The sequence below is a fragment of the Alexandromys fortis genome, unplaced genomic scaffold, assembly GCF_014885135.2.
Source record: "Alexandromys fortis isolate MF-2015 unplaced genomic scaffold, M_Fortis_MF-2015_v1.1 scaffold_303, whole genome shotgun sequence".
NCBI classification, from domain to species: domain Eukaryota; kingdom Metazoa; phylum Chordata; class Mammalia; order Rodentia; family Cricetidae; genus Alexandromys; species Alexandromys fortis.
In genome coordinates, this window is record NW_026068181.1 from 398,848 (window position 1) to 425,912 (window position 27,065).

Below are 27,065 nucleotides of genomic sequence, written 5' to 3' on the forward strand. Positions count from 1 at the left end.
GATCTGGCCATCCGATCTGGCCAATCATAATTTAAGCACGATCACTCCATTCTGGCCTGAGCCATTGGGTTGATGACACGTCAGGGCTTTGTCTGGCACCGTATATATTCTTCTGCGTCACGGGGACTGGGTCTTTTGCCTCTTTACAACCTCAAGTGTAAGTGCTCCAATAAAGTGTGTTCTGAGAAGGATCCTGTTGCAGTCGTCTCTTCTGCTGGCGGGAGCGGCGTGCTGCACTCCAGCTGCCCAGGGGTGTCCTGCAGATTAGGTATTCTGTTGCTGCCCCAGACCAGGGCCTCTTCCCAGTGCTGATTTGATACATTCCTTACATCCCTTCCAGGAATCCTTCCCCAGAATGTCTCTGCAGGTCTCCATTTGAGTTAGGATTTCTATTACAGACCTCTGATATTGACGCAGCCTCCCCTGATTTAGAAGTTGAATTTTTGTAGGGCTCAGAATGAAATGAGATTCAGTTGGTACCCTGCATGACCAGCAATCCTGGAACCCTGGCATGGATTCAGAGTGGCAGAAAACCACATGTGGTGGCATATAGGTATGTAGTCTGCCTCAGTTAGTTTTGTATTGCTGTGAAGAGATACTATGATCATACACATGATGATGACAAATAAAGGAGAACATTTAATTAGGTCGGTCATACAGTTCAGAGGTTTTGTTCAGTAGTATTTATCACAGTTGGAATCATCGCAGCTTGAAGACAGACATGTTGCAGAGACAGCTGTGCCCTTGCATGAGCATGCAGCAGGAAGAGAGTGTCTGTGATGTGGGATTCACCTCTGTATGCTGTGAATAAAGAAGCTCTTCAGCCTATAGCAGGGCACAATATAGCCAGGCTGGAAGAGATCTAGAGAGAAAGTAGGCAGAGTCAGAGAGATGCCATGTAGCTGCTGAAGGAGACAGACTCTGGAAGGAACCTTACTGGTAGGCCATTACCTTGTTGCAATACAAAATAACAGAAATAGGTAAATTTAAGATGTAAGGGTTAGTTAATAAGAATCCTGAGCTAATAGACCAAGCAGTGTTGTAATTAATATTGTTTCTATGTGATTATTTTGGGTCTAGGTGGCTGGGAATTAAAGAGCAGTCTTTGCCTAAAGGCCTGGCTGGAGCTACTGAAACCCTGAAGACCCTGCTCAGGACACACTTCCTTCTACAAGGCCAAACCTTCTCAAACAAAGTGCCACCTACTGACAGTGCTGCTTACTGCCCATGAACCAACTGAGCCATTTCCATCCTGACCATTACACTGTGATAATCACCATGACTGGGACACTGTTTGATTCAGAATAGTGTTTGATTTGGGGCTTACAGCTTCAAAGGGTTAGGGATCATGACCACCACAGTGGGGAACATGGCAGCAGGCAGAAAGGAACAGTGACTGTGATGGCTATCCTTCCTTGTCATCTTGAGTACATCTAGAATTAACTAAACACAATGACTAGGCACCTGTGAGAGATTTTGCCTGAATTAAATCATTTGAAGTGGGAAGACCTACTTCTAATGCAGATATTTGAGGCAGGAAATACTCCCTTAATTTAGATCTTCCCAGGTTGGAAGACACATCGTTAATCTGCACCACACCTTCTGCTGGCAGCCTGTATAAAGGACATGATTAAGGAACCGTGCCTTTTTTTGTGTGTGCTTTCTCTTGCTCTCACTATCAAGTCCATTTCTTCATTGGCATTAGAGCCCATTTTTTCAGGATTCTGAAATATGCTGAAGATCACTTAAGAAATCATCTTGTGGACTGATTAACTACTGGACCTTGGACAGTCCATCAGTAGACAGCCATTTTTGGGTTAGTTGGCCTGTAAGTCATTCTAATATCTCCCCTTCATATAGATGCAATCTGTAAGTTCTATTCCTTTAAAGCAGTGGGGTTCTAAACCCAAGGTTTGTGCCCCTTTTGGCAAGCTTCCAACTCCAAAATATTTGCATTATGTTTTATAATAGTAGCAAAATTACAGTTATGAAGCAACAGCAAAAATAATTTTATGGTTGGGGCCACCACAACATAAGGACCAGTTTTAAAGGGTCACAACATTAGGAAGGTTGAGAACCACTGCTCTAGAGAATTCTGACTAATACAGTGGTGAATCAGGGGGTGAGAGATCACAACTCAAGACACAAACATGAAGCAGAGGGTGGAGAACATTGGTAATGGCCACATCTATTGTCACTTCCAAGACTGCTCCTAATGACATGCCTCCTTCAATAAAGCAACTCATTTGTTCCTTATCCTCTCTGACCTACTGAAAAGTGACATAAGGAGTGGCAGATAAACAGATATGTCACCACAATCTGAATTTTACTTAACATACTTGTTTTTCTTCCTACTTCTCCTCTTTTTTTGACATATGGTCTTTGACATATGTCTTTGACACAGACCCTAGTTTGACCTCTGAGCTCCTGCACCCTCAGCCTCCCCAGCACTGAAATCATGAGCTTCTGCTGTTTCTGTTTTAGTTTGATCTTTGCCCTTATAGGGATTGAACCCAGGGCTTTGTGAATGCTGGGCTAGTGCTCCATTGCTGAGCTAATCCCTTGCTAAAGCTTCACATCTTGATGAGGTCATGAGCCTCTATTGTTGTTCTTCCTATGGACACAATTGATGTTACACAATTGTAATGTGTACCTTTCCTTCTGAATTGTGAATAATGATGTAGAAACCTTTTACCATTTTTGTTTTGTTTTGTTATTGAGGCAGTATTATGTTCTGTATCCCAGCCTGGGCTGGAACTCACTATGTGCTTAGTATGCTTTCTCCAACTACTACCAATATACCGCCCTATCTTAAACTCCTGAGCACAGGGATTAAAGGCTTGAGAAACTAGGTCTTCATCCCTACGAAATACTAACCATGCCCTTTCCTTCCCTCTCTAAAGCTTTCTTGTGTTAGTGATGAGTCTGTCCCTACCACTATGCTCTTCCTACATCAACTACTTTGCTAAACAGTTTCCTCAAAATGGAGGAATGTCACTGCATTGATCTTCAAGCAAACTATGTAAGGTCTGTGAAAAAATCACGAAGCTTTCAAGAGAGAGAGAGAGACAGAGACAGAGAGAGACGTGCTTGCCTTTTCAGAAGAATAGAGGAAAGAAAATGGGAGTGGATGAGGCTTGTCTCTTAAAGGGACCTGCATACGGACTACATAGTGACATAACAGACATAGCACCCTGGGCTGGCCAAGGTACTGCCTGAGTGTGTCCTGCCAGGTGACTGGAGCCAGCATAATACCTGAATCCTAACACCCAGACCTCACATGACTGCTCAATGCTACCTGCAACTCCAGTTTCAGTAGCTCTTAATACTCTCTTCTTGTTTCTGACAGTGCTGCATCCAAATGCTGCAGAGGTATATATACAGGCAAAACGCCCACAGATAGAAAATGAAAATAAATGAGTCAATAAATTTAATAAAAGAAAGACAGAGAACAATTATATTAATGTAACCATCAAAACTAGGAAAAATTAATGATTAGGAAAATAATTACTGTGAGATGAAATACCTACACACAAAAAGTATAGAACTGCTGAATGAAATCTAAGGTGATACAGTTACATATAAGGATGGAATCCATATTCATGCATTTTAATATTGTTAAAATGTCTATTCTAGGGGCTAGACAGATGGATCATGGTTTTTGAACACTGGTTTATTTTCCAGAAACCTTGGTCCTATTCTCAGCACCTACAAGGTGAGCCACAACTGTCTATAACTTCAGTTCCAAGGAATCTGATGCCATCATCTGGCATCTGTGGGCACCAGACATTCAAGTAGTGTACAGACCTATATCCAGGTCAGACACCTATACACATAAAATGACATTAAAACAAAACAAAACAAAATGAATCAATGAAATGTCATACTACCTAGGGCTGAAAAGGGGGTTCTATGTTTAAGCGTACTCATTGCGCCTTGCAGAACATCCTAGTTCAGTTCCTGCCACCCACATGAAGCAGCTCATAGGTGCCTGTAACTCCAGCTTCAAGAAATCCACCAGTTCTGACCACCTCAACCATCCTTTCCAATACATATATACATAGGCAGACCCACAAATACATAACCCCAAATAAAAAGAAACTTTATTAGCTTATTTTTGTGTTTTTCTCTTTTTTTTCCAATAGTGTTTAGTTTTTACCCTAGGTCCCTGGGTTACCTAGCCTCTGACTGATTTTTTTTTTTTTTTTGAGAATCAGGATATTCTGAAGGACCTTGTCTTCACAAAGTTTTACACTCCTTTCTCTTGTGTCCTACTTGTTCAATTAGTACAGCATGCTGTTAGCATTCAAGGCAAGAGCATTTTTTTTTTTTTTTGCTCCATGTGGAGTTTCTTCAGTGCCCATCATGTTCTCTGAAGTAGATTGGTGATGCTAGATGCAGGCATGTCTCATTTGTATGTATCAAGAAAAGAACCTATGTTAATAAACATTTTAAATGCCATATTCTGTAGATCTCTAAAGTGTTTAAAGATGACCTATCTAAAACTTATCTCTGACCTTGAAAACATACCTAATATGAATACAAGTTTGATTGTAATAGATGACTAATTGCTAACCTGCATTTCCTTATTATCCTAAATACTTGTAATAATAACTTTCAAGGGCTAGAAACTGACAATACATTGCTAAATGGAATGCATGGGTACCATATCTTGAACAAAATTAGAAATATATGTACAGTGTATTCTAACAAAATAATCTCCAAGTTTGTATCAAAATGCAAAAAAAAATCCAAGCTAATGTAAAATATTTAAAACTAGCAGTTGCTTTTTGTGTAAAAGTAGATTCAATAATCTACCTTTTAACATTATTTCTATTTCTTTTCAGAGTAGATTCAATAATCCTCTCTATATCCCTTCATGTCTATATCCCCATTGACAATATCTTCCGTCTGCATAAATTTTCCTGTAGGAGAATGCTTAGAAGTTAAAATAACCAAAGTGCAATCAAATATTGGATCCAAATAATCCACATGTTTATACTGCAGTTTCTCTTCCACAAAAGTCAGTTCTCTCTCAGTTTCAGCTGATGATGCTCTTGGACTATTTAAGTCCTTGACACTGCCTAAGGTTTTTAAAAAATTTCTCAGTCAATTTTTTCTATTCCAATAGTGGGCCTTAGTTGTGAAATATCTTCTAGCAATCTTTGGAACTCATTAAGAGTCAGCAATGGATGTCTCCAAATTCATACATTTTGGGGTCTAATTTTCTATAGAACTATTTTATATCCTAAGTAATTAGTAGAATCTCCTCTTTGCATTTTTTCAGGAACAATTTGTAATCCCCAACAAAGCAAAATTTTCTTTACCTTTTCAAATACTCTTTCTAAAGTATTTACATTTGAGTTAGCTAGTAAAATATCATCCATATAATGGTAAAAAAAATTTTGAGGCAATTGCTTACATATTATTTTTAATAACTGACATAGATCTTAGATCTGTTATCATTCTCCATTTTCCACATTTCTTTTTAATAGCCAATACACTTTACCTATTCACCTTCCCAGCTGAGAAGTCTGAGCTCCTGTCTCCTTACACCTTATCACTTCCTCTCAGTCCAGCCATATCACTTCCTGTCTGTCTGTACAGACCTCCAAACCTCTATGGTTAGCTAATGGCTAGCTCTGCCCTCTGATCTTCAGGAAAGTTTTATTTGAAAATAAGATATCACAACTCTTTTCTTTTCTTTAGACCTGATCATATTAGGTCCCCCAACAGGTCTTGGACCTTGTATCTTCCTACATCAGCTATCTTTGTAGCTGGAGTTACTAGTACAGGCTGAATTTTATTGAGGCATGGCAGACATGAATCAAGGAAAAGGCTGACAAATATACTCACTTTTAAGTAACATTAACAATTCTCTACAGACTAGAAGCTGTTTTTGTTGTTGTTGTTTTGAGGCTGTTTCACACTACAAGTAAATGCATAAGATTCTGCAGAAAGACTGGGACTTCTAATCACAGAGACAGAAGCCAAGGAAACAAACTCATAAAATCACGGGTAAATACACTATTACACAGAAGGCATTAAACTCTGTTTTAAGACACCATTCTGATTTTACTTCTTCAGTGAGGGACAGAAGTGTCTGTCTTGCAACAGGGAATTCTTGGTGCACCCCAAAATTGACCATTAAAAAAGATGAGAGTGAACTCCATCTGGAGAAATACCTGGACGTCTCTGGACCTTGAAACTGGTCCTCCTCAAGGCCAGGCTTCCTTCTGGCTCCTCATCCCTAGAGCACTCAGCAGGAAACCAGCAGTCACTCTTTCCCTACCCCTTCTCAGTTTCAAATTCAACTCACCAGAGCAAAGACTATGTTTTCTTTTCAATTCTTCCAAACTCTGTTCTCTAAATTGCTCTCACACCTTTAGACACCAACCAAGGGATTCTGAATCTGTAGAGAGGAGCAGATGGAGGTCAGAGTAAATGTCTTGAGGATTCAGTCACTAAGTCTGATCTCTGGTGAGCCAGTAGAAAAAACATGAAAGTTAAGACTTTGAGGGCTGGAACTGAGAAAGAGAAACTACGGAACTATCAACCAATGGGGTGCCATCACACATTACTGGTACTGTGACTGTGCAGCTCACTCTATACAACTAGAGTGAATCAGTACAGGTCAGCCCTGCCCACCAGGAACTTGGGACATTTTCCATTGCTCCAGGGACTTGTTAAGTCACCGTTTCAAACTTGTATCACAATCACCCTAAAAAATCCTGACCCTCAAAAATCTTCTAATGGGAAGGAAAGAATTTCCCTGGCATGCTCTTGCACCTGAGCTCCTGATTGCCTTTTACTTTGTGGGGACAGGTGTGTCCCAAATAGAAGGAAATACTAGGTGAGGGACAGAGAATTGCAGTGTTCCTCTGGGGTTGGACTTAGGCACTTACAGGGTGAGAACAGGAAAGAACATGTCATTCAGGGAAACTGTCACACAGTCAAAAAAGATATCTCACCCAGCAGGGACAGGACCAGGAGTTTTCACATGCAGAGCCCAGCAGAAACACTTCAAAATACTCGCAGCAGCCAAACTAGCAAGTTGCTGGGGGCTCTCCAGCTGCCCAGGGGTGCCCTTTTGATTATGCATTCTGTTGCTAACCTGATGAAGTTCTCTTCACAGTGCTGATTGGATCGACTCATTGCCTCCCTTCCATGAATCTCTCAAGAGTGTATCTCAGGAGGTCTGTAGTTGAGTTAGGATTTCTATTACAGACCTCTGATGTTGCCTCAGTGTCCTCTGATTTAGAAGCTGAAAATGTGTAGAGCTGGAAATGTGGTTGAGTTGGCACTATGTGTGCCTAGCATGGGTGAAGTCCTGGGGTGGATCCTCAGTACTGTATAAAACTAGTTGTAGTGATGCATGCAAGTAGTTACTTTTTTACTGCTCTATGTTTTAGCATCAGTTTTTACTGCTGTGAAGATATACCATGACCACATGAACCCTTATAAAGAAAACATGTAATTAGGGCAGAGTTATAGTCCAGAGTCTTAGTTCATGATCCTGGCAAGAGGCAGGGCAGCACACAGATAACTAGCAGGCAGCAGGAAGAGATAAGCCACTGGGTCTGAAAACCCAAACCTCACCCCCAGTGATACTCTTCCTCCAACAAGGCCACACCCTACTCAAACAAGGTCATACCTCCTAATAGTGCCATTCTTATGAGTCATGATCATTCTAACCATCACACTGTGATAACCATGACTGAGGGACCATATAAGGAAGGTGTCAGATTTGGGGCTTACAGTTACAAAGGGGCTGAGATCATGATGCTGACAGTGGGAAACATAGCAGGAGGCAGGGAGGCGTGGTGTTTATGATGGTTATTTTTCATTGTCAACTTGACTCCATCTGGAATTAACTAAAACACAAATGACTAGACACCTTTGAAATATTTTTTTTCCTTAATTAAATCATTCAAAGTGGGAAGACCCATTCCTAATCCAAATCTTTGAATTGGGAAAATCCACCTTTAATTTAGATCTCACCAGCGAGCCCATTCCTTCACTGGCATTAGAACATATTTCTTTGGGCTATTGACATATGCTGAAGGCCATTTGAGATATCATCCTGTGGACTGAACAACTACTGGATTTGTGAACCTTCCAATGTTGGATTAGTTGGCCTATAAGTCTTTCTAATACCTCCCCCCAATTATATATTCATTCTATAGTTTCTATTCCATCAGAGTAGTGGTTCTCAAGGCAAGGGTTGTGCCTCCTTTGGCAAATCTCCAATTCCAAAATATTTGCATTATGATTCATAATAGTAGCAGAATTACTGTTATGAAGTAGCACAAAAATGATTTTAAGGTGAGTGGTCACCACAACATGAGGAACTGTATTAAAGGGCCATAGCATTAGGAAGGTAACAGGGAAGCTTTGTTAACCGATTATCTTTAAGAGGTTGGACTAAGTTAGGATGTGGCTTTCTCAGACCAGGAGTAAAATGGGTGTGCAGCCCACATGCTCTCTCTCTCTGTGTGGTTCCTTCACAGCACAGCTGAGCTTGAACTTCTTGTTACCATTTTATGAGTTTTTCCTTTATAACAAATAAAAATATAATTGCTTTATCTTTTAGCTACCCTGATTATTTCCCAAATTGAGCTAACTTCTACAGTTGGTGCCTGAATCGTGGGGTTCAGATCTCCAGTGGCTCTAGCCAGTCATCATCAGGCTCCACGTCATTCATTTAGGTATGTGAAGTGGCCCTGAGTAGCTGCTAGCTGCTAGTCCTTCATATTTTCTAATTAAGTCCCTCAGAGCCACTCCATGTCCTCAGGCACCTTGGCGCTCCGCAACTACATAGATGGCTTCTAGTGTGATTTACACTAAATAACTGTTTTTAATCTGAGCATATCTTTCAGCATTTAACACTAAAATCATATTCAAACTGACCATACAGCTACATGTGTGCAGTGACATCTACTGGCAGGTAACAGTTATTATACCTACTCCAGCTCAAACTCAACCACAGGTAAGATTTATCATTTAAAATATATATTATAAATGTATAATTTACAAGGTCAAGATTACAGACAATTTAACAATTCAGAAGTTCAATAGCTTTTCTACTGTGCCATGTATGATGTTATGCAAGGTTTATATGATTTACTTCCTACATCCCTCTATTTGATTCTGAAGATTAGTTTTGTCATTCATATTTTTTCCTTAAAAACATGATTTGATAATAGGGCCAAGAATGAGGCACTTTTTAAAATGATACAGTCTTTACATACTGATAATGACAAACTAAAAGGGAAATTTTAGAGCAACAGGAAAAAGCAAAAGGACTTGAGATAACCCAAGATCAAATTCTGGGTGAGGGACTTTACTCTGATCATCAGGACCAGGCTCTCTACAACAAAAACACCTTATCCCTATGTACCACAGCAGCTTTAAATGCTTGGGTCAGGATTCAGGAAACATAAAAGAGCAGGGAAACTGGCAGAGGGCCCCGCTCCAGGGCCCCAGAACCTTAGTGTATGGAGCAATGACACCAGGAGTCAGGGGGTCCCACCCGGGCAGTGGCCGTATCCAGTTTGTTCCACAGGGCAATCCTTTTGCATCACAGACCTTGCCCACACCACCCCAGGAAGTGCAGGACTGGATCTCAGTACTTCCACCCAAGCAGTCTTGACAGCCCAAATGGTGGTTCAAGCTTTACCCAGTAATGTTTTTGGGCCGTTCTCTAGAGGGACCTTAGGGCATATCTTAGAAAGAAGCAGGACCATCTTGAGGGGAATTCAAACTCATCCTGGGGTTGTTGATGCAGATTATCAAGGAGAAATAAAAATTATAACATCAAGTTACTCAAGAAGTTACAGGGGGATCATATTGCCCAATGGGTGTTAGTACCCTTAATTAACATCTCCAACCCCATGGCCAGGTCCAGTTGGGGTGCTAAGGGTTTTGGGTCATCTGGCACTGCAGCCTTTTGGGTAGCTCATATGAAAGAAAAGCCACGATTGGAATTGATTATTGATGGGAAGTCATTTAATGGGATTTTAGACTCTGGAGCTGATGTCTCCGTCCTGTCCTTAGAATTCTGGCCTAAGAAGTGGCCATTGTAAAGTAGTACTGCCACCCTACAAGGAATAGGTAAAGCAATTCCCAAGAAGAGTGCAAAATTATTAAAATTGCAAGATAATAAAAGCCATGAGGGTTACTTTCAGCCATATGTCCTCCCAGGACTACCTTTTAATCTCTGGGGAAAAGAAGTCCTGAGTGAGATAGGAGCTGTCTTGACCACTTAGCCCACACCACCACCAGCAGCATCCCAAATTATGCAGCAACTAGGATAGAGACCAGGACAGGGCCTGGGAAAAAATGTGCAGGGTCAGTTGCAGCCAGTGACACCAGATAAACAAATTACGAGACTGCTGGGAGACCGAAGCGGTCTAGGCCATTTTTAGTTAGGGTCACTGTTCCCAAGCCTGCCCCAATTTTTATAACTTGAAAATCTGACGATCCAGTTTGGGTGGAACAGCAGCCCTTGACTCAAGAGAAATTGCAGGTTGCTCATGCCTTGGTCCAAGATCAGCTGCAGGCTGGGCACATTGTCTCCTCTACTTCCCCTTGGAATACACCCATATTTCATTTAAAAGAAATCTGGAAAATGGAATCTATTACTTCAGGAACTCGGGGCTGTCAATGAGGTGATGCAGCCTATAGATCCTCTTCAGCAGGGATTGCACTTCCCTTCAGCCATACTCTGGGGCTGGCATATAATTATAGTGGATTTAAAGGATTCCTTTTTTACTATTCCTCTAGTTAAACAGAATTGCCCTCGTTTTGCTTTTAGCCTCCCTTCAGTTAATTTTAAGGAACCAGCTTTGCGATTCCATTAATTGTACTCACACAGGGAATAGCAAATAGTACTACCATAAGTCAAACTTATGTTGCTGCTGCTTTGGAGCTTGTTCTCTGTCAGTTTCCACAGTTATATATTGTTCATTATATGGATTATTTATTAATAGCAGGGCTTGATCAAGATCAACTGCTCAAGGCTGATACTCAAATACAAAGGATTTAGAGAAGGTGGGGCTGATCATAGATCCTGAAAAGGTCCAAATGCAAGCCCCATATTCCTACCATGGGTACCAATTGGCCATGGATAAAATTAAGCCAAAAAAATTAACTATTGACACTTCTCATCTTGAAACCTTACATGATTGGCAGCAATTACTGGGAGACTTACAGTGGATACACTCGTCCCTAGCAATTAAAACAGGTGACTTAAGACCATTGTAAGATATGGTCTTGAGAGATATCAACCCAACCTTTCTTCGAATATTGATGCCTGCAGCCAGGCAGACCTTAAGGCTTCTTCTGGACAACATTGATAGGGTCCATCTCCAGCAGATTAATTATGATCAATCATTAAATTTTGTAATTCTTTTTTCCAATTTTGCCTCTACGGGAGTCTTTTGGCAGGATGGACCTATTTTATGGGTACACATGCCTGCCTCTCCAGCAAGGGTAGTCACCCCATACTATTATACAATTACTTTGGAAAGCTAAAAAGATTGCTGCCCAGACATTTGGGAAGTACCTGACTAGATTATAATAACTTATACTAAATACCAGCAGTACCATGATGAGTGGACCCTTTTTCTCACCTCCTTTTCCAGAAGTTTTGATTCTCATTATCCTCAGCATCCATTAATGGTCCTATTCAAACATCATCCTGTTATATTCTGCTGAGTGATTAGAGGATCTCACATACCCTCAGCTCATGCTGTCTTTACAGATGCTTCCCCTAAAGTTAATGCAGTAGTGGTTTCTGGAGGAAAAGTGTGGAAACATCCTGTGGGGGATGTATTAGCCCAAGCTGCAGAGGTAACAGCCTGCCTCATTGCCCTCCAGCTATTCCCTGGGGAACCTGTAAATTTGTATACTGATAGTATGTATATGGCCCACATCTTTAAGCCATTGGAGACATCTGCATATATATCACCTACCTCTAAGGTCCGTCATTTGTTCAGTTGTGTTCAGCATTTGATTTGGCTGTGGACTGAGCCTTTGTTTGTCAGACATATCTGCAGTCATACCCAGCTGCCTGGGCCATTGTCAGCAAGTAATGATTTAGCTGATAAATATAAACATATTTGCTTTACTTCTGACCTCGCCGAAGAAATACATGATAAATTTCACCTTAATGCACACTCCCTTCAGCATCATACTCAATGCACGCGAGAAGTAGCACAAGCCATTACATCATCTTGTCCTCAGTGTGCTCCTTTCCTAGGCAGACCCAATTTTGAAGTTAACTGACGAGGGTTACGACCAAATCAATTATGGCAGATGGATGTTACACACCTGCTTGCCACAGGGACACTTAAGTTTGTCCATGTATCAGTAGACACTTTTCAGGAGTACTTTTCGCATCCTTACATTCAGGAGGATGAGCAAAAGATGCCATTGCACACTGCCTATCTGCTTTTGCCTATATGGGCAAACCTGAGGTTATTAAGACAGAAAATGGCCCAGCATATATCAGCAAAATAAATTTATCCTTTTGTTCATTCTATGAAATTTCCCATAAAACAAACATCCCATATAACCCAATGGGTCAAACAATTATGGAAAGAGCTGATCAGACCCTCAGCAATATTTTCAAAAAATAAAAATGGGAGAGTTCATATTCTCCCCAGTAACTCAATTATCCATCATTCTTTTGGATGCTGAAGGGTGCTTGCCTATGGAGCACCATACACAAGTTAGAGCTTAGAGCCTAAAATGGGTTCATTGGAAAGATCTACAAACAGGAAGATGGATGGAGCCAACCCCCTTGTTGGCAAAGGTGAGGGGGGGCAGTATGTGTTTTTCCTCCAGAAGTTGATAAACCAATTTGGGTGCCAGAATGGTGCATAAGGCCAGTGACTCAGGATGAAGCCTGTGACGCTCCTTCTGCTTCAGATGATGACTGTGGTAACAACAGAATTACGAATGATTGGGAGTCTAGTGAGAAACCCTCCACTTTTAATGCCAGTGAGTATTACATAATACCTATGGTCCCAAACCTGCTCCTCAGTGTCGGGATGCTGATAGAGATTTTAATCTCCACCCCACAGTTTATTGGGAGAATGTTTCACTCAAGAGCCTGAATTTATAATACTGCTGGATGCAATATGACTATTCGATCCTCTGCTTGCATTCCTGCCCCAATTTTTCTTTGTATTGTGGAATGGCACTTTGGGGGGGCAATATTCTTAATTGTTCTTCGAGGATCTGTAAGCTGAGTAATTGCTGGGACAGTTCTGATGGAGCTTTGATCGTTTGAGTGCCTGCTGTGATTCCTCTGCTGGTGCTGGTGTCTCAAGAACATCAGGAGATCAGCTGTCTGGAAGGGTTAGTGAGTCCCTGTAGACACAGTGTGCTCTGGACTCTCATATTGGACTTGGACTTTTAAATTTAAATCAACAAACTGTGCTTTTGCAAGAACAGGTAGATTTTCTTTGACTCATACAACAAGTGTCTCGTACATTACACCTGCTAATGTTGTAAATGCTTCTGATGTGGTTGAACAGTTGAATACTTGTTTGGATGGCCCTTGGAATTCCTCCTTTTTGAATTTCTCCCTGTAGACAGCTCATCATATTGTTAGTATTAATAGCACATGGCTCCCTGCTGTGTTTGGATCCAGTTGGTGAAATTGGGGCTGGGTCCAGCGATTGTCTGAAATGCTCTCGCTTGTACTGATATTGCTATTGGGAGTATCTGTTTTTGGATTCTCTGCTGCTTTACGCAACAATTCCACATATAGCACACTGTCACTTGACAAGTGGTGCTCAGGCTGTCTTCTGGTAATCAGGAAGTGCCCCAAGTCTGGCTGCAGATGCTGCAGAAGTCATGAGGGATCCCTATGATGGGCAACTGTCCTGGTATAGAGAGCTCACCTAAGACAGGGATTAAGGCCTCCTATAGACAAGAGTCTCTAAATGATGTGGGAGTCTTCTGTTTTGTATTAATTTCATTGGTTAAATAAAGAGACTGCCTTGGCCCTTTGATAGGACAGAAAATTAGGTTGGCAGAGAAAACAGAACAGAATTCTGGGGGAAAGAAGCCTTGTCAGTCAGTCACCATGATTCTCCCACAGGACACAGACGCAGGTTAAGATCCCCCCTGGTAAGTCACCAGCTCATGGTTCTAGACAGATTATTAGAAATGGGTTAATCAAAGATATGAGATCTAGCCAATAAGAGGCTAGAACTAATGGGCCAAGCAGTGTTTAAAGAATACAGTTTCCATGTAATTATTTCTGGTAAAGCTAGCCGGTGGCAGGAAGCAGCCCCGCCACTCCCACTACTACAGAGGGTGCCAGGGACGCAGCCCCGCCACTCTTATTACTACATCTATATGGGGGAGTCCTAAGACAGGGGCTTTCATGCTTTTAAAATAAAAAGGGGGGAATTGTTGGGTCCCTGGCGGACAGGACTTTGCACCCCCACTTGATCTGTTTTGCATTCTTGCGGTTGGTTGAAAACGGGAACAAAAACAGGAACAATCTATTGTTTTCAGCAATGTTTCTAAGGATGTTTACCCCTAAGCCATTGAGTTACGGTGATGAGCTTCCTGCTTTTACTGGCTTGACCTCCCCTGCTGAGGGATATATATATATATATACTGTGTGAGAAAGTGAAATAAAGGCTTGTCTGCAGAACCTGAAGTTGTGTTGTGTGTTAATCCCAACGTCCCTCGCTCAGAAGAACGACAGTTGCCATGTTGGCGCAGCAGCAGTTGTGTAAGGGAAACAATGGGGAAGACTGAGCCATCCCCATTTTCAGTCTCACCCCCACTCCTGCATTCCTATCTCATGTGTTCCTTATGTTCTCACATCTACTAAAATATGGCATACAGTGTGACAGCTGAGTTTTGTTTATCATACCTGTTTCCTCCACCTCTTTCTATTCTTATTTTTAGAGACGGGCTCTCACAATGAACCCCAACCTGACCACTATCTGAGTTCTGACTCTTTCAGCCTTCCCAGTGCTGAGACCATGGGTTTTTGCTATTGTTTTACTTCTGTTTTTGTACTTCAGGGATTGAATCCAGGACCTTGTGAATGCTGGGCCAGTGTTCCATCCCTGAGCTTAACCCCTAGCCCAAAGTCCACATCTTGATAATGACAAAAGACTGAACTGTTATTCTTGCTGTGAACACAATGACTGTCAATCAATATTATGATATTCTGTTTTTTTCTGAATTGTTAATAACTATGCAAAATTTTTAAAAATTTTGTTTGGTTTTGTGTTTTCAAAGCAGGGTTATAATTAACATCCCAGACTGGGTTGGAACTGACTAGTGTTCAGAATGGTCTCTAACTCCTGGCAGTATTCCAACCTCAAACTGGCGAATACAGGTAGAATCGTTATCCTAATTAAACTTTATCAATAAAAAAACATCAGGGGTAAGAATTTAAAAGTTCAGAGAACAGGGAGCAGCCAACAGCTGCTTCCTATCTCTTCCATTCCTCTGTTCAAAGAGGACCAGATCCTCCCTCACCTCGCTACTTTCTATCTCCTGTCTCCAATCCTCTAAACCTCTATGGTCACCTAGTGGCTAGCTCTGCCCTCTGACTCCAAACAAGCTTTATTTGTCAAAACACAGTCAAAATACCAAACAGCAGTTATTAGAGGAATGAGCTATCATGTCTTTGTCTACAACAGATTTAAAACAATGCCTCCGCTATTTCTATCTACAGCCTTCTTGGGAATTAAAACCACAAAATGTTCAGAGAGCCAATTAGCTCTTCAAGAACATTCTCTGCAGACACAATTCCACTCCTGACTCCATACAAAGATTTGACTTTGTGGTCAAATCTGTCTGCCATAAGTCCCTAAATGCAGTGACAAGAATGAAGGTGGCCAGGAGAGCACAGCACTGGTCACACTGCTGAGCAGTGCAGCAATGCGTGTGAGTCTAACTGTGTCAATACACGCTGACACTTATTTCAACACAGGAAAGGCTTTCCCATGAAACACAAGTATGGAAGAAATATTAAACAAAAAGGACACCAGAGAGCTATGAAGTTAGGTTTTTTCTTTAATGAATTTACAATTTGATTAAAGTAAAAATCATCCATTATTTTTTACTACAGGTATTCTGATTCTTCAAACAGAGCATGGTGATGTTTTGAGTGGCTGATACATACTCTGCCAGCAGGTAGTGCTAGAAGCTCCAAACTACATGCTGCCCTGTAACTGCCTCTCTGCTGTCACACATAGAGACAAGATGGAGCTCCACTCAAAATGAGTCCCCAGCAGATTCCTTGCCAGTGTCACAACAACCTAAGTGAGTTTACATGAAAGGATATCCTGTTTGTGTCACATGACTGTCCTGCCTCCTGCCTGGCTACAGGCTCCTGCTATGAACCTACCCCTCAATCTTACAAAGCATAAGTACAGTCCTGTTCTTCCACCACAGGGCCCCTGATGCTATCCAGAAATTTCTCCATTCAGTCCTCTCTGGTGCTGAGCCTGAACTCTCCTGGGAACACCCACTATGCTGTCTCAACTCAGTCTTTCTGTTTACTTATGGCAATCTGAATCCAAATAAACTCCGTCTTGCCCTGTAATCCCTCACCATGTCCTCTTGAACCAACTACCTCATCCAAAACCTCTTTAAAAGTAAAACAAAACAGGCAGGGTCTTATTTCTTAATTGAGCCTGGACTCAGATGTACAGCAACCGTCCTGTCTGTGCCTCATGAGTACTGGGATTGTATCAAAACCATCATGCCAGGTTCTGGTATTCAACCTCACCAATCCTTTATTACAGTCACACTGATCACGTGAAGGAGACAAAACAGATGCCATAGTGGATATCATTTATATGCCAGAGGCAGTGTAAGTTTTTAGAAACATTCTATTGTTCATATTTCACAACACAGCACAAGGGAAGTTCACGGGCATCACCATCATTCACTGGGAAATGGAAATCATAGGATTTAATGTACTTCATAAGAAACAAATGGAGCCCCACAATTATCCTCTCAAAAAATAAATGTGAAAACCAGACAATAATCAAGATATCTACAACATTTTAGAATACACTTAGTGACAGATGCCAGGATCTAACACCAAGATATCAGGAAAGTCAAATCTTCACTCCTCCCATCTGCCCGCTTTTGCATGGATCACCATTCCAGGACATCTCCCCAGTAACTAACAGAGAAAGTAACTACTGAGTGTGCAGTGGATGCTTGATGTGCATAAGACTTGTTCTTTTTAAAAACGTACATAATGCGTTCACATTTGTGTATGTGTCTATGCCTGTGTGTACTGCATCATGTGTGCGGAGTTAGAGGATAATCTGTGGGAATTGCCTGCCTCCTTCCAACATGAGGTTTAATTGATTGAACTCAGGTCAGTGAGCTTGGAGGAAAATGCTTCTACCCTCAGAGCCTCCTAACACAGTTCAAATCTATTTTCTGAGATTGACCTACAGTATGTGTACACTCTACAACAGTAAAACTGTAACAACAACAAACAATAAACAAAGCAAAAAAAATCAAAACAAAAACCCCACAAAGCATAAGGTTTTGAGGTTGCTACTCAGGATTACACTCCTATGAGGAATGACAGGATTAGAACCCAGGTACTCTGAACACAGTCTTCGTGGTTACCGTTAGAGATATTTCACTATTAAGTTTTGATGAAGCACAGCATTGTGTTTAAACTGATGTACCACTACAGGCTCATTCCTAGGCCAGAGACTCCTACATATATTTTCTCCAAGCTGGAGAGGAACTTTCTGTCATCTTCTGTCAGCGACAGAGGAATGGGGTTGTGGAGACTTGGCAGAGCTGAGACAAGTGGCTCAGGGGCAGAGCACCTCCTCAGCATGCACAAGGCCCTGGCATCCATCTGTGGCACCACAAAACAGGAAGTGCAGGGTAGCAGAGGTGTTACCTCACCCCATGAGGAGTCATTGTCTTTGGAAATATGGGAAGAGATGAACTGCTACTGTCTTGAAAACAGACAAGTAACTGGATCAAGGAACAGAATCCATAATTGTTTGTATTGAGAAGTGTAGAGTATTAAAATAGAAAGACCAGATGTTAGTGCCAGTGCTTACTTACCAGGCCAAGGACACCTGAGATGGCCATAAGGAATGAAACAAGGCCTAGATTGGAAGGGCTCTGTGGCAAGATAGAGGCTGTGACAATTTTGTTGAGAGCAATCAAACTTTTTATACAGAATATAATCATAATTTCCAGGATCAATACAGTTGTAGTTGCCAGGCAACAATGATGTTTGGAATCTATACAGGGTACCCAAGATTAATTTCTAAGACCTACGGTCCCCTCAAGCTTCCATGTGTCCTTGACTTCTAAGGAAACGTACAGAGAAACACGAAGTAGATTGAATGCTTCACTGTTAGGGGGAGTGCATCAGTATCTCAGAAACTGAAAAACACATTGTATTGCAGGAGCCATGGACTCTAACCTGAAAAACCTATAACAAATGCTTCTCAGAGTAGCTAGGCCATGGTTTCCTACAACCAACGATAGAAATAAAAACTGTAATGATACCATGGACTTCAGGTATTTGAGGTACATCAGACATGAGGCACTGTGCAGATACGAGTGAGGGGTTAAGAGGGTGGTCCATAGACTGTCATTGGCCCTGATGACTCCATAGGATTAAAATATGGATAAACCGCAGCAGGGAAAGAACAGTCACAGAATCTATAGATGAGAGCTCCATGGTTGGAAACATCATAAAACGTGAGAGTGCAAGCTCCTCGGTCCAGGAAAACTCCAACATGAGTGGGCGAGCCAGTCAGAGAAAGGAATGAGACACTAGCATTTTGAGGGACAGAGCACACCTCAAAGACATTACATACAGACCTGTTTGTAATTCCTATAACCCAGTAGCCATATTGGGGCTGATATTTTACATCCTGTTTAACAACAGAATTTTTGATGACTCTGAATCCCTTTTGATTCACTGGATGAAGCTGAGGTTGAGCACATCTTCCATCATTTATTCCCAGGATCCAGGCATCACATCTAGACACATCTACTTCCCAGTAATGTTTCCCTGAGTAGATAGCTGGATACCCTAGGACACCTAAATCATAGGACTCAGAAACTTGCAAATTTCTTCTATTACCACTCCTATATTGTATTTGTCTTTTGTCCGCGTTAATGACAATGTTTTTATTGCTGAGTTGAAGCAGGTTCACGTGAACTGCAGAAAAATGAGACATATAAATTATGAGTCACATGAGAAACCAGGTACTGCCTTATTTGTGATTTAAGTCTCAAAGGCCGGAGAAGAAAGTGAGAGGGAACTTGGCAGAGCCATTTTTAAAGTCAAATAGAGGCAGATTCTTGTGCATATTAGGAGCAGTATCATAAAACATAAGTATTAGTAGAGAAATAAACTCTGAAAGTCATTAAGGCGAGAGAGACTGATGGTGTGATTTCTCCTTACCCCAGTAGCGCTGGGCATCCTGGAGCCCTGAAATGATGAAAATGCACAGCATTAAATGTAAGCAAGGGAATCAGAAAATTAAAGTCAATGTGCTATGCAGAGTAAGGAAAGGTCTGGAAATTGTGATATAGGATGGGATGAATGATGCTGTCCATTAAATATGAGGCCATCACTGGTACACATTATCTGTTCTTCTCAGTTTCTCTACCCATGATCAGAGACAGCACTCTCTATCCAGAGAGTGCAGCCCAAGCCTCCCCTAGAGTCCCCCAGGTACCCCAGGTAACCACAGAATGTAGCTGCTCTCACCTTGAAAGACTTGCAGCATGTCTTTCAGATCTGGAGCTCGGAAGATCTTTCTCTGTTTTCTTGGAATCATTTTGGGCTGTTTCAGACTTAAGGTCTGACTCCTAGGGACAAAAGATTGACTCCACATCTCAGACAGTGTGACCTCTGACCACCATGGACTACCTATCACTCCCTATTATTGTGAGCATAGCGGTCTTAGAGCCCTCCTGAGAATTCTGAGCAGGGAGATGGTAGATACTAACTCTGCAGATGTGAGAGACACACTCATGACCCCTCACACTTACTTGCTATGTGATATTTCGAATGTCTTACTTCTTAGGAGCAGAGCCCTTCACTTGTACAGTTAAAAACTTTTTTCCCCACTCTCACTTCTTCCCTCCTGGAACTCTTAAGAAATAATGAATTGGCCATCTTAAAACAAATCAAACTAAGGTACCTAAAAGTTAATGTGTAGACCAGGCAGGGGGCCAAAAGCCTTTAATCCCTGTACTTAGGAGGCAGAGGCAGGTTGATTTCAGAGATCAATGACAGCCTGATGTACAGAGTGAGTTCCAGGGCAGCCAAGGCTACACAGTGAAACCTTGTCTGAAAAACAAAACAGGCAGGCAGGCAGGCAGGCAGGCAGGCAGGCAGGCAGGAAGGAAGGAAGGAAGGAAGGAAGGAAGGAAGGAAGGAAGGAAGGAAGCTGGGTTCGCAAGAACAGTCTAAAGTCATGGTGCAGAAACTGCTCCAGGATAATAGAGTCATAGAGTCTAAGAAAACCCTCTGGTGAAAGTCAAGACTTCAAACGTTTTTGTCAATATGGATACTCTTAGCCAGCTTCTAAATTAAGTTCTTTTTTAAGAAGACAGTTTTGGAAAAGAAGACAGGAACATCAAACTAATACTGACATGTGCCGCATATGTTCAGAACATGCCTGATGCTGACAATCTGCATATGACTCTTTACATAGAAGGGAATGGCTTTCCAGTCTTCTGAAGTATGTGGTTTAGGTGGAACAGTTGTGACCACAGACTGAAGACTTTTTTTGAAAAATCTAAGTACCCAAGACCTTCAGCGACTCACTGAGACACAGACTGTGATGCACAGAGTAGACCAGAGTAGAGGTGAGTGGCCAGCCTTCCATCTGGACAGCACAGTCTCTAGGCCCTACGAATTGAAGCAAAGCCCCAGGACCCTTCCACACCCATCTCAGCTGCACTAGTGATCAGTGGGCAAGCCTCCTGCAGGCAGGCTGCTTTATCACCCCCCACCAGACCCTGTAACTACAAGTCCCACTCTTCCTCCAAACACACCCATCCTCTGAGACCTCAACAGTTCCAATACACACAGAAGGGACCAGTACTGACTCACTGGGACACAAATAGCAACTGCAATGATTGGTCCATAGGAGTATTCCTAAGACACAGACACCAACTTCAAGAATTGAACCAAGAGGCAAAGACACTGCCTTTACCACTTGGAGGAAGAGATGGGGAGGGACCAATGCAAGAATACATTCAGAATACATTCAATAACTTAATGAGCAATATAGCAATACCAGAACCTAATGGTCCTTCAGAAGGAAGGCATGAGCATCCTAATCCACAAACAGCAAAAGAAAATAACTTTAAATATAACTTTATGAAGATGATAAAGGCTCTTAAAGGGGAAGTGAAAAACTCCCTTAAAGAAATGGAGGAAAAGACAAATATAAAATTGGAGTAAATCAATAAATTTCTTAATGAAAGCCAAAAAAAGGCAATCAAACAAGTGAAGCAAACAATTCAAGTAGTTCAAGACTTAATTTAAGTGGAAGCAATAAAGAAACACAAACCTAAGGAATTCTAGAAATTGAATATCTGGATAAATGAACAGGACTACAGATGTAAGCATAACCAACAGATTACAACAAATGGAAGTGAGAATCTCAGGAGTTGAAGATACAAAAGAAGAAATAAACACATCAGTCAAAGAAAATGTTAAATCCAACAAATTCTTAATGCAAATATCAAGGAACTCTGAGACACCATGAAAAGACCAAACCTAAGAATAACAAAGAAAGAAGAATGAGAATTCCAGTTCAAAGGAACAAAAAGTATATTCAACAAAATCATAGAAAAAAGTTTTCCAAACATACAGAAGGATATAGCTACAAAAGTACAAGAAGCTTACAAAGCACCAAATAGACAGGACCCCCCCAAAATGTCCCCTTGTCATATAATAATCAAAACACTAAATATACAGAATAAAGAAAGAATACTAATGGATGCAAAGGAAAAAGGCCAAGTAACACATAAAAGCAGACCTATCAGAATTACAACTGGCTTCTCAATGGAAACTCTGAAAGTCAGAAGGTCCTGGACAGATATGCTGCAGACACTAAGAGACCGCAGGAGCAAGTCAACACTGCTATACCTAGCAAAACTTTCAATCACTATAGACAGAGAAAACAAAACATTCCATGAGAAAGCCAAATTTAAACAACACCTATCCACAAATCCAGACATACAAAAAGTACTAAAAGGAGAACTTCAACCAATGGAAGTCAGCTGCAACCACAAAAACACAGGCAACAGATAACCTCACACTGGCAGACCCCAAAGAAGGAAAACACACAAACACTACCAACCAAAAAATAACAGGAATTAACCATCACTGGCAATTAATACCTCTTAATATCAATGGACTCAATTCACCTACAAAAACACATAGGCTAACAGAGATACAAAAAGAGAATCCATCCTTCTGCTACATACAAGAAACACATTTAAACCCCAAAGAGACACATTACCAAAGACTAAAGTGTTGGAAAAAGAATTTCCAATAAAATGGACCTAAGAAACAAGCTGGTGTAACAATTTTAATATCTAACAAAATACACTTCACACTAAAATCAGTCAAAGAGATTTAGAAGAACACTTCATATTCATCACAGGACAAATCCATTATAATGAACTCCCAGTTCAGAACATCTATGCACATGATGAAGTCCCAATTCAGAACATCTATACAAGAGCACTCACAATATGTAAAAGAAACATTACTAAAGTTTAAATTGCACATCAAACCCCACACACTAATAGTAACAGACTTCACCACCCCGCTCTCACTGATAGACAGCTCTGCAAGACAGAAACTTAACAGAGAAATAAGAGAACTAACAGATGTCATGACTCACATGGACTTAACAGACATCTTAGAACATTTCACCCAAGCACAAAAGAATATAACTTCTTCTCAGTACCTCATGGAACCTTCTCTAAAGCTGACCACATACTTGGTAACAAAGCAAACCTCAATACAAAAAAAAAATGGAATAGCCCACTATATCTTATCAGATTACCTTGTCTTAAAGTTAAACACTAAGTGCAGAAAACCTACAAACTCATGGAAATTAAACAATGCTCAACTGAATCACCCCATGGTCAAGGAAGAAATTAAAGACTTTTTAGACTTCAACAAAAATGAACACACAACATACCCAAACCTATGGGACACTATGAACGTAGTGCTAAGAGAAAAGTTCATAGTGCCTACATAAAGAAAGTGGAGAAATCTCACATTAGCAACTTAACAGCACAACTGAAATTCTAGAACACAAAAAAGCAGACTCACCCAGGAGGAGTAGATGACAGAAAATAGTCAAATTGGGGTTTGGAATCAATAAAATAGAAATAAAGAATGAATGAAACAAAGAACAGTTTCTTTGAGAGAATCAACAAGATGGACAAACACTTACCAAAACTAACAAAAAGGCAGATATAGAATATCCAAATTAACAGAATCAGAAGTGAAAGGGGGGGACATAACAACAGACACTAAGGAAATCCATAGAATAATTAGGTCCCCAAAACTGGAAAATTTGAAAGAAATGGACAATTTTTTGGATAGGTACCACATACCAAAATTAAGTCAAGACTAAATGAACAATTTAAATAGACCTATAGCTCAGAAGAAGAAGAAGAAGAAGAAGAAGAAGAAGAAGAAGAAGAAGAAGAAGAAGAAGAAGAAGAAGAAGAAGAAGAAGAAGAAGAAGAAGAAGAAGGTCATCAAAAGTATCCCAACTAAACGAAAGCCCAGGGCCAAATGGTTTTGGCACAGAATTCAACCAGAACTTCAAAGAAGAGCAATTTCTCAAATTGTTTCTCCAAATGGAAACAGAAGGAACATTGCCAAACTCTTTTTGTGAGGCTATATTTACCTTGATACAAAAACCACACGAGGACTCAACTAAGAAAGAGAATTACAGACCAATCTTCCTCTTGAACATTGATGCAAAAATTCAATAAAATACTGGCAAACCAAATTCAAGAACACATCCAAAAAAAATCATCCACCATGATCAAGTTGGTTTAAGCCCAGACAGAGATGCAGGGATGGTTCAACATATGAAAACCTGTCAATGTAATCCACCACATAAATAAACTGAAAGAAAAAACTATATGATCATCTCATTAGATGCTAAAAAAAATCCTTCAACAAATTCCAACACCCCTTCATGATAAAGGTCTTAGATAGATCAGGGATACAAGGAATGTATCTAAACATAATAAAAGCAATATATAGCAAACACAGACAACATCAAATTAAATGGAGAGAAAGTCAAAGGGAAAATCAGGATCAAGACAAGGGTGTCCACTCTCTCCATATCTATTCAACATAGTACTTGAAGTTCTAGCTTGAGAAATAAGGCAACAAAAGAAGATCAAGGGGATAAAACTGGAAAGGAAGAAGTCAAACTATCACTATTTGAAGATGGTATGATAGTTTACATAAGTGACCTGAAAAATTTTACCAGGGAACTACAACTGATAAACACCTTCAGTAATGTGGAAGGATACAAGATAATCTTAAAAAAAATCAGTAGCCCTTCTAATTAAAGATGATAAATGGCCTGAGAAAGAAATCAGAGAAACACCACCCTTTACAATAACAAAAAATAAAATGAGCTAACACTAATTAAAGAAGTGAAAGACCTGTATGACAAAAACATTACGTCTATGAAGAAAGAAATTGAAGAAGCTATCAAAACAATGGAAAGATCTCCTATGCTCTTGGAAAGGTAGTATCAACAAAATAAAAATGGTAATCTTACCAAAAGCAATACAGATTCAATGCAATCCCCCATCAAAATCCCAACACAATTCTTTATAGACCTACAAAGCACAATATTCAGCATCATATGGATAAACAAAAAACTCAGGATAGCCAAAGCAATCCCGTATAATAAAAGAACTTCCAGAGGCATCATCATCCCCAACATCAAGATCTTCTCTAGAACTATAGTAATGAAAACAACTTGGTATTTGCATAAAAACAGACAGGTTGACCAATGGAATCAAATCAACAGCCTGGATATTAATCCACACACCTGGACGCACGCGGCGGAGACCAGCGCGCAGACGAACGCGCAGAGATGGGCGCACAGACACAGCGGATGTGGGATAGTTTAAGCATGAAACAGTGAAGCCCACGCTGAGAGCAGATTGCCCCACTACAATTAAACCAAGTAGGTTTTTTGGGGCCTGGCCTGCAGAGTGGTAGGCCTTTTATTGGCGAAGTCCACTGGCAAACAGGGAGCCTGTCCCTGTCCCTGAAGACCCTCCTGAGTGGGGAGAGTGTGCTTGGCCCGCAGTGGGACACAGGAAACAGAGCGGGGACATTCCCCAACCCCCTTGATCCTCCAGTTAGTCTGTGAGGGCTGGTCCCCTGCTGGGGTGCTCCTCCTCTGCTGCGACCTCTCTCTCCCTGGCCCATCCCTGCTTGCGCACAGGGACCTCCTTCCTTCTCCCTCCCTTCTGCAGTGCTGCAAGATCACCAAGTTTAGCCTGTGTGGGCACTGGGTCGGGAGCTTGGGGCAAAGGGCAGTGGGAGTTTCTCTGTTTTGGTGGCTGGCCTGCAGAGTGGAAGGCCTTTTGTTACAAGGTCCCTGGCAAACGGGGAGCCTGGTCTTGTTCCTGAAGACCCTTCTGAGTAGTGAGAGGGATCTTGGCCCGCGACAGGAGCCAGGAAATGGAGCGAGGGCATTTTGTAAGCAGGGACCCTGGCCAGCAGGGAAACCTAATCCTGTTTTAAAAGATCCATTAGATAGCATCGATAGGAGGAGATGGTCAGGTGCCAAGGTAAGAATTCACCCAACAATCTGAAAAACAACATGAAAACACCAGAACCCAATGATCTTACAACAGAAGGACTTGAACACCCTAACACTGAAGAAGTGGGAAAAAATGACTTTATGAAAGCAATAGAGTCCCTTAAACAACATGTAAAAAATGCCCTTATAGAAATGGATGAGAAGTATAACAGTTTGAAGAAATGAGTAAATTCGTAAATGATACCCTGGGAAACCAAGAAAAAACGATCAAACAGGTAATGGAAACAGTTCAAGAATTGAAAACTGAAATGGCAGCAAGGAAGAAAACACAAACTGAGGACGGACCAGCTGGATATGGAAAAGCTAGGTCAATGAGCAGAGCCTACAGAAACAAGCATAATCAATAGAATACAAGAGATAGAAGAAAGAATCACAGATTCTGAGGACACCATAGAGAAAATAAATGCACTCATCAAAGAAAACAGCAAAGCCAACAAATTCATCACAAAACATTTAGGAAATATGGCACACAATAAAAAGACCAAACCTAAGAATAATAGGGATAGAAGAAGGAGAAGAGTCACACCTCAAAGGCCCAGAAAATATTTTTAACAAAATTATGGAAGAAAACTTTCCCAACATAAAGAAAGATATTCCTTTGAATATTCAAGAAGCATACAGAACACCAAACAGACTGGATAAAAAAAAAAACCCATCCCTTGCCATATAATAATCAAAACACAAAATATACAGATTAAAGAAAGAATATTAAGAGCTGCAAAGGAAAACGGGCAAGTAACTTATAAAGGTAAACTGATCAAACTTACACCTGACTTCTCTATGGAAACCATTAAAGCCAGAAGGCCCTGGATAGAAGTACTGCAAAAACTAAGAGACCATGGATGCAAACCCAAACTACTATACCCAGCCAAGCTATTGTTCACTATCAATGGAGAAAATAAGACATTTCAGGATAAGAACAAATTTAAACAATACGTAGCCACAAATCTAGCCCTACAGAAAGTAATAGAAGGAAAATCACAACCCAAGGAATCCAACATTGCCAACACTGACTACAATAACTCAGGCATCTAGTGAACCTTTACCAGCACAACTCAAAGAAGGGACACACACACAAACTCTACTACCAAAAAACAATAAGAATAACCGGAGTAAACAACAACTGGTCATTAATATCACTTAATATTAATGGTCTCAATTCAC

General features: G+C 40.9%; 2 protein-coding genes and 1 long non-coding RNA gene across 4 annotated transcripts in view; 1 reads left to right on the plus strand and 2 right to left on the minus strand.

Moving 5' to 3' along the window:
• The window catches only part of LOC126492680 (uncharacterized), a 49,699-nt gene extending 32,162 nt beyond the window's left edge, over positions 1-17,537 (plus strand). The window contains exon 2 of the long non-coding RNA XR_007589648.1: positions 16,180-17,537. This is a non-coding gene — a long non-coding RNA (uncharacterized lncRNA). The remainder of the gene's footprint in view (positions 1-16,179) is intronic.
• Positions 1-27,065, minus strand: part of LOC126492637 (tripartite motif-containing protein 30A-like) — a 399,822-nt gene that overhangs the window by 69,713 nt on the left and 303,044 nt on the right. The gene's annotated exons all lie outside the window — the stretch shown is intronic.
• Positions 1-27,065, minus strand: part of LOC126492642 (tripartite motif-containing protein 30A-like) — a 361,486-nt gene that overhangs the window by 31,440 nt on the left and 302,981 nt on the right. The window contains exons 6-8 of the mRNA XM_050129185.1: positions 19,766-19,866; positions 19,457-19,483; positions 17,927-19,210 (exon numbers count right to left, since the gene is read on the minus strand). Of these exons, the coding sequence (XP_049985142.1) occupies positions 18,612-19,210; positions 19,457-19,483; positions 19,766-19,866 (727 nt within the window). The 3' untranslated portion in view covers positions 17,927-18,611. The remainder of the gene's footprint in view (positions 1-17,926; positions 19,211-19,456; positions 19,484-19,765; positions 19,867-27,065) is intronic.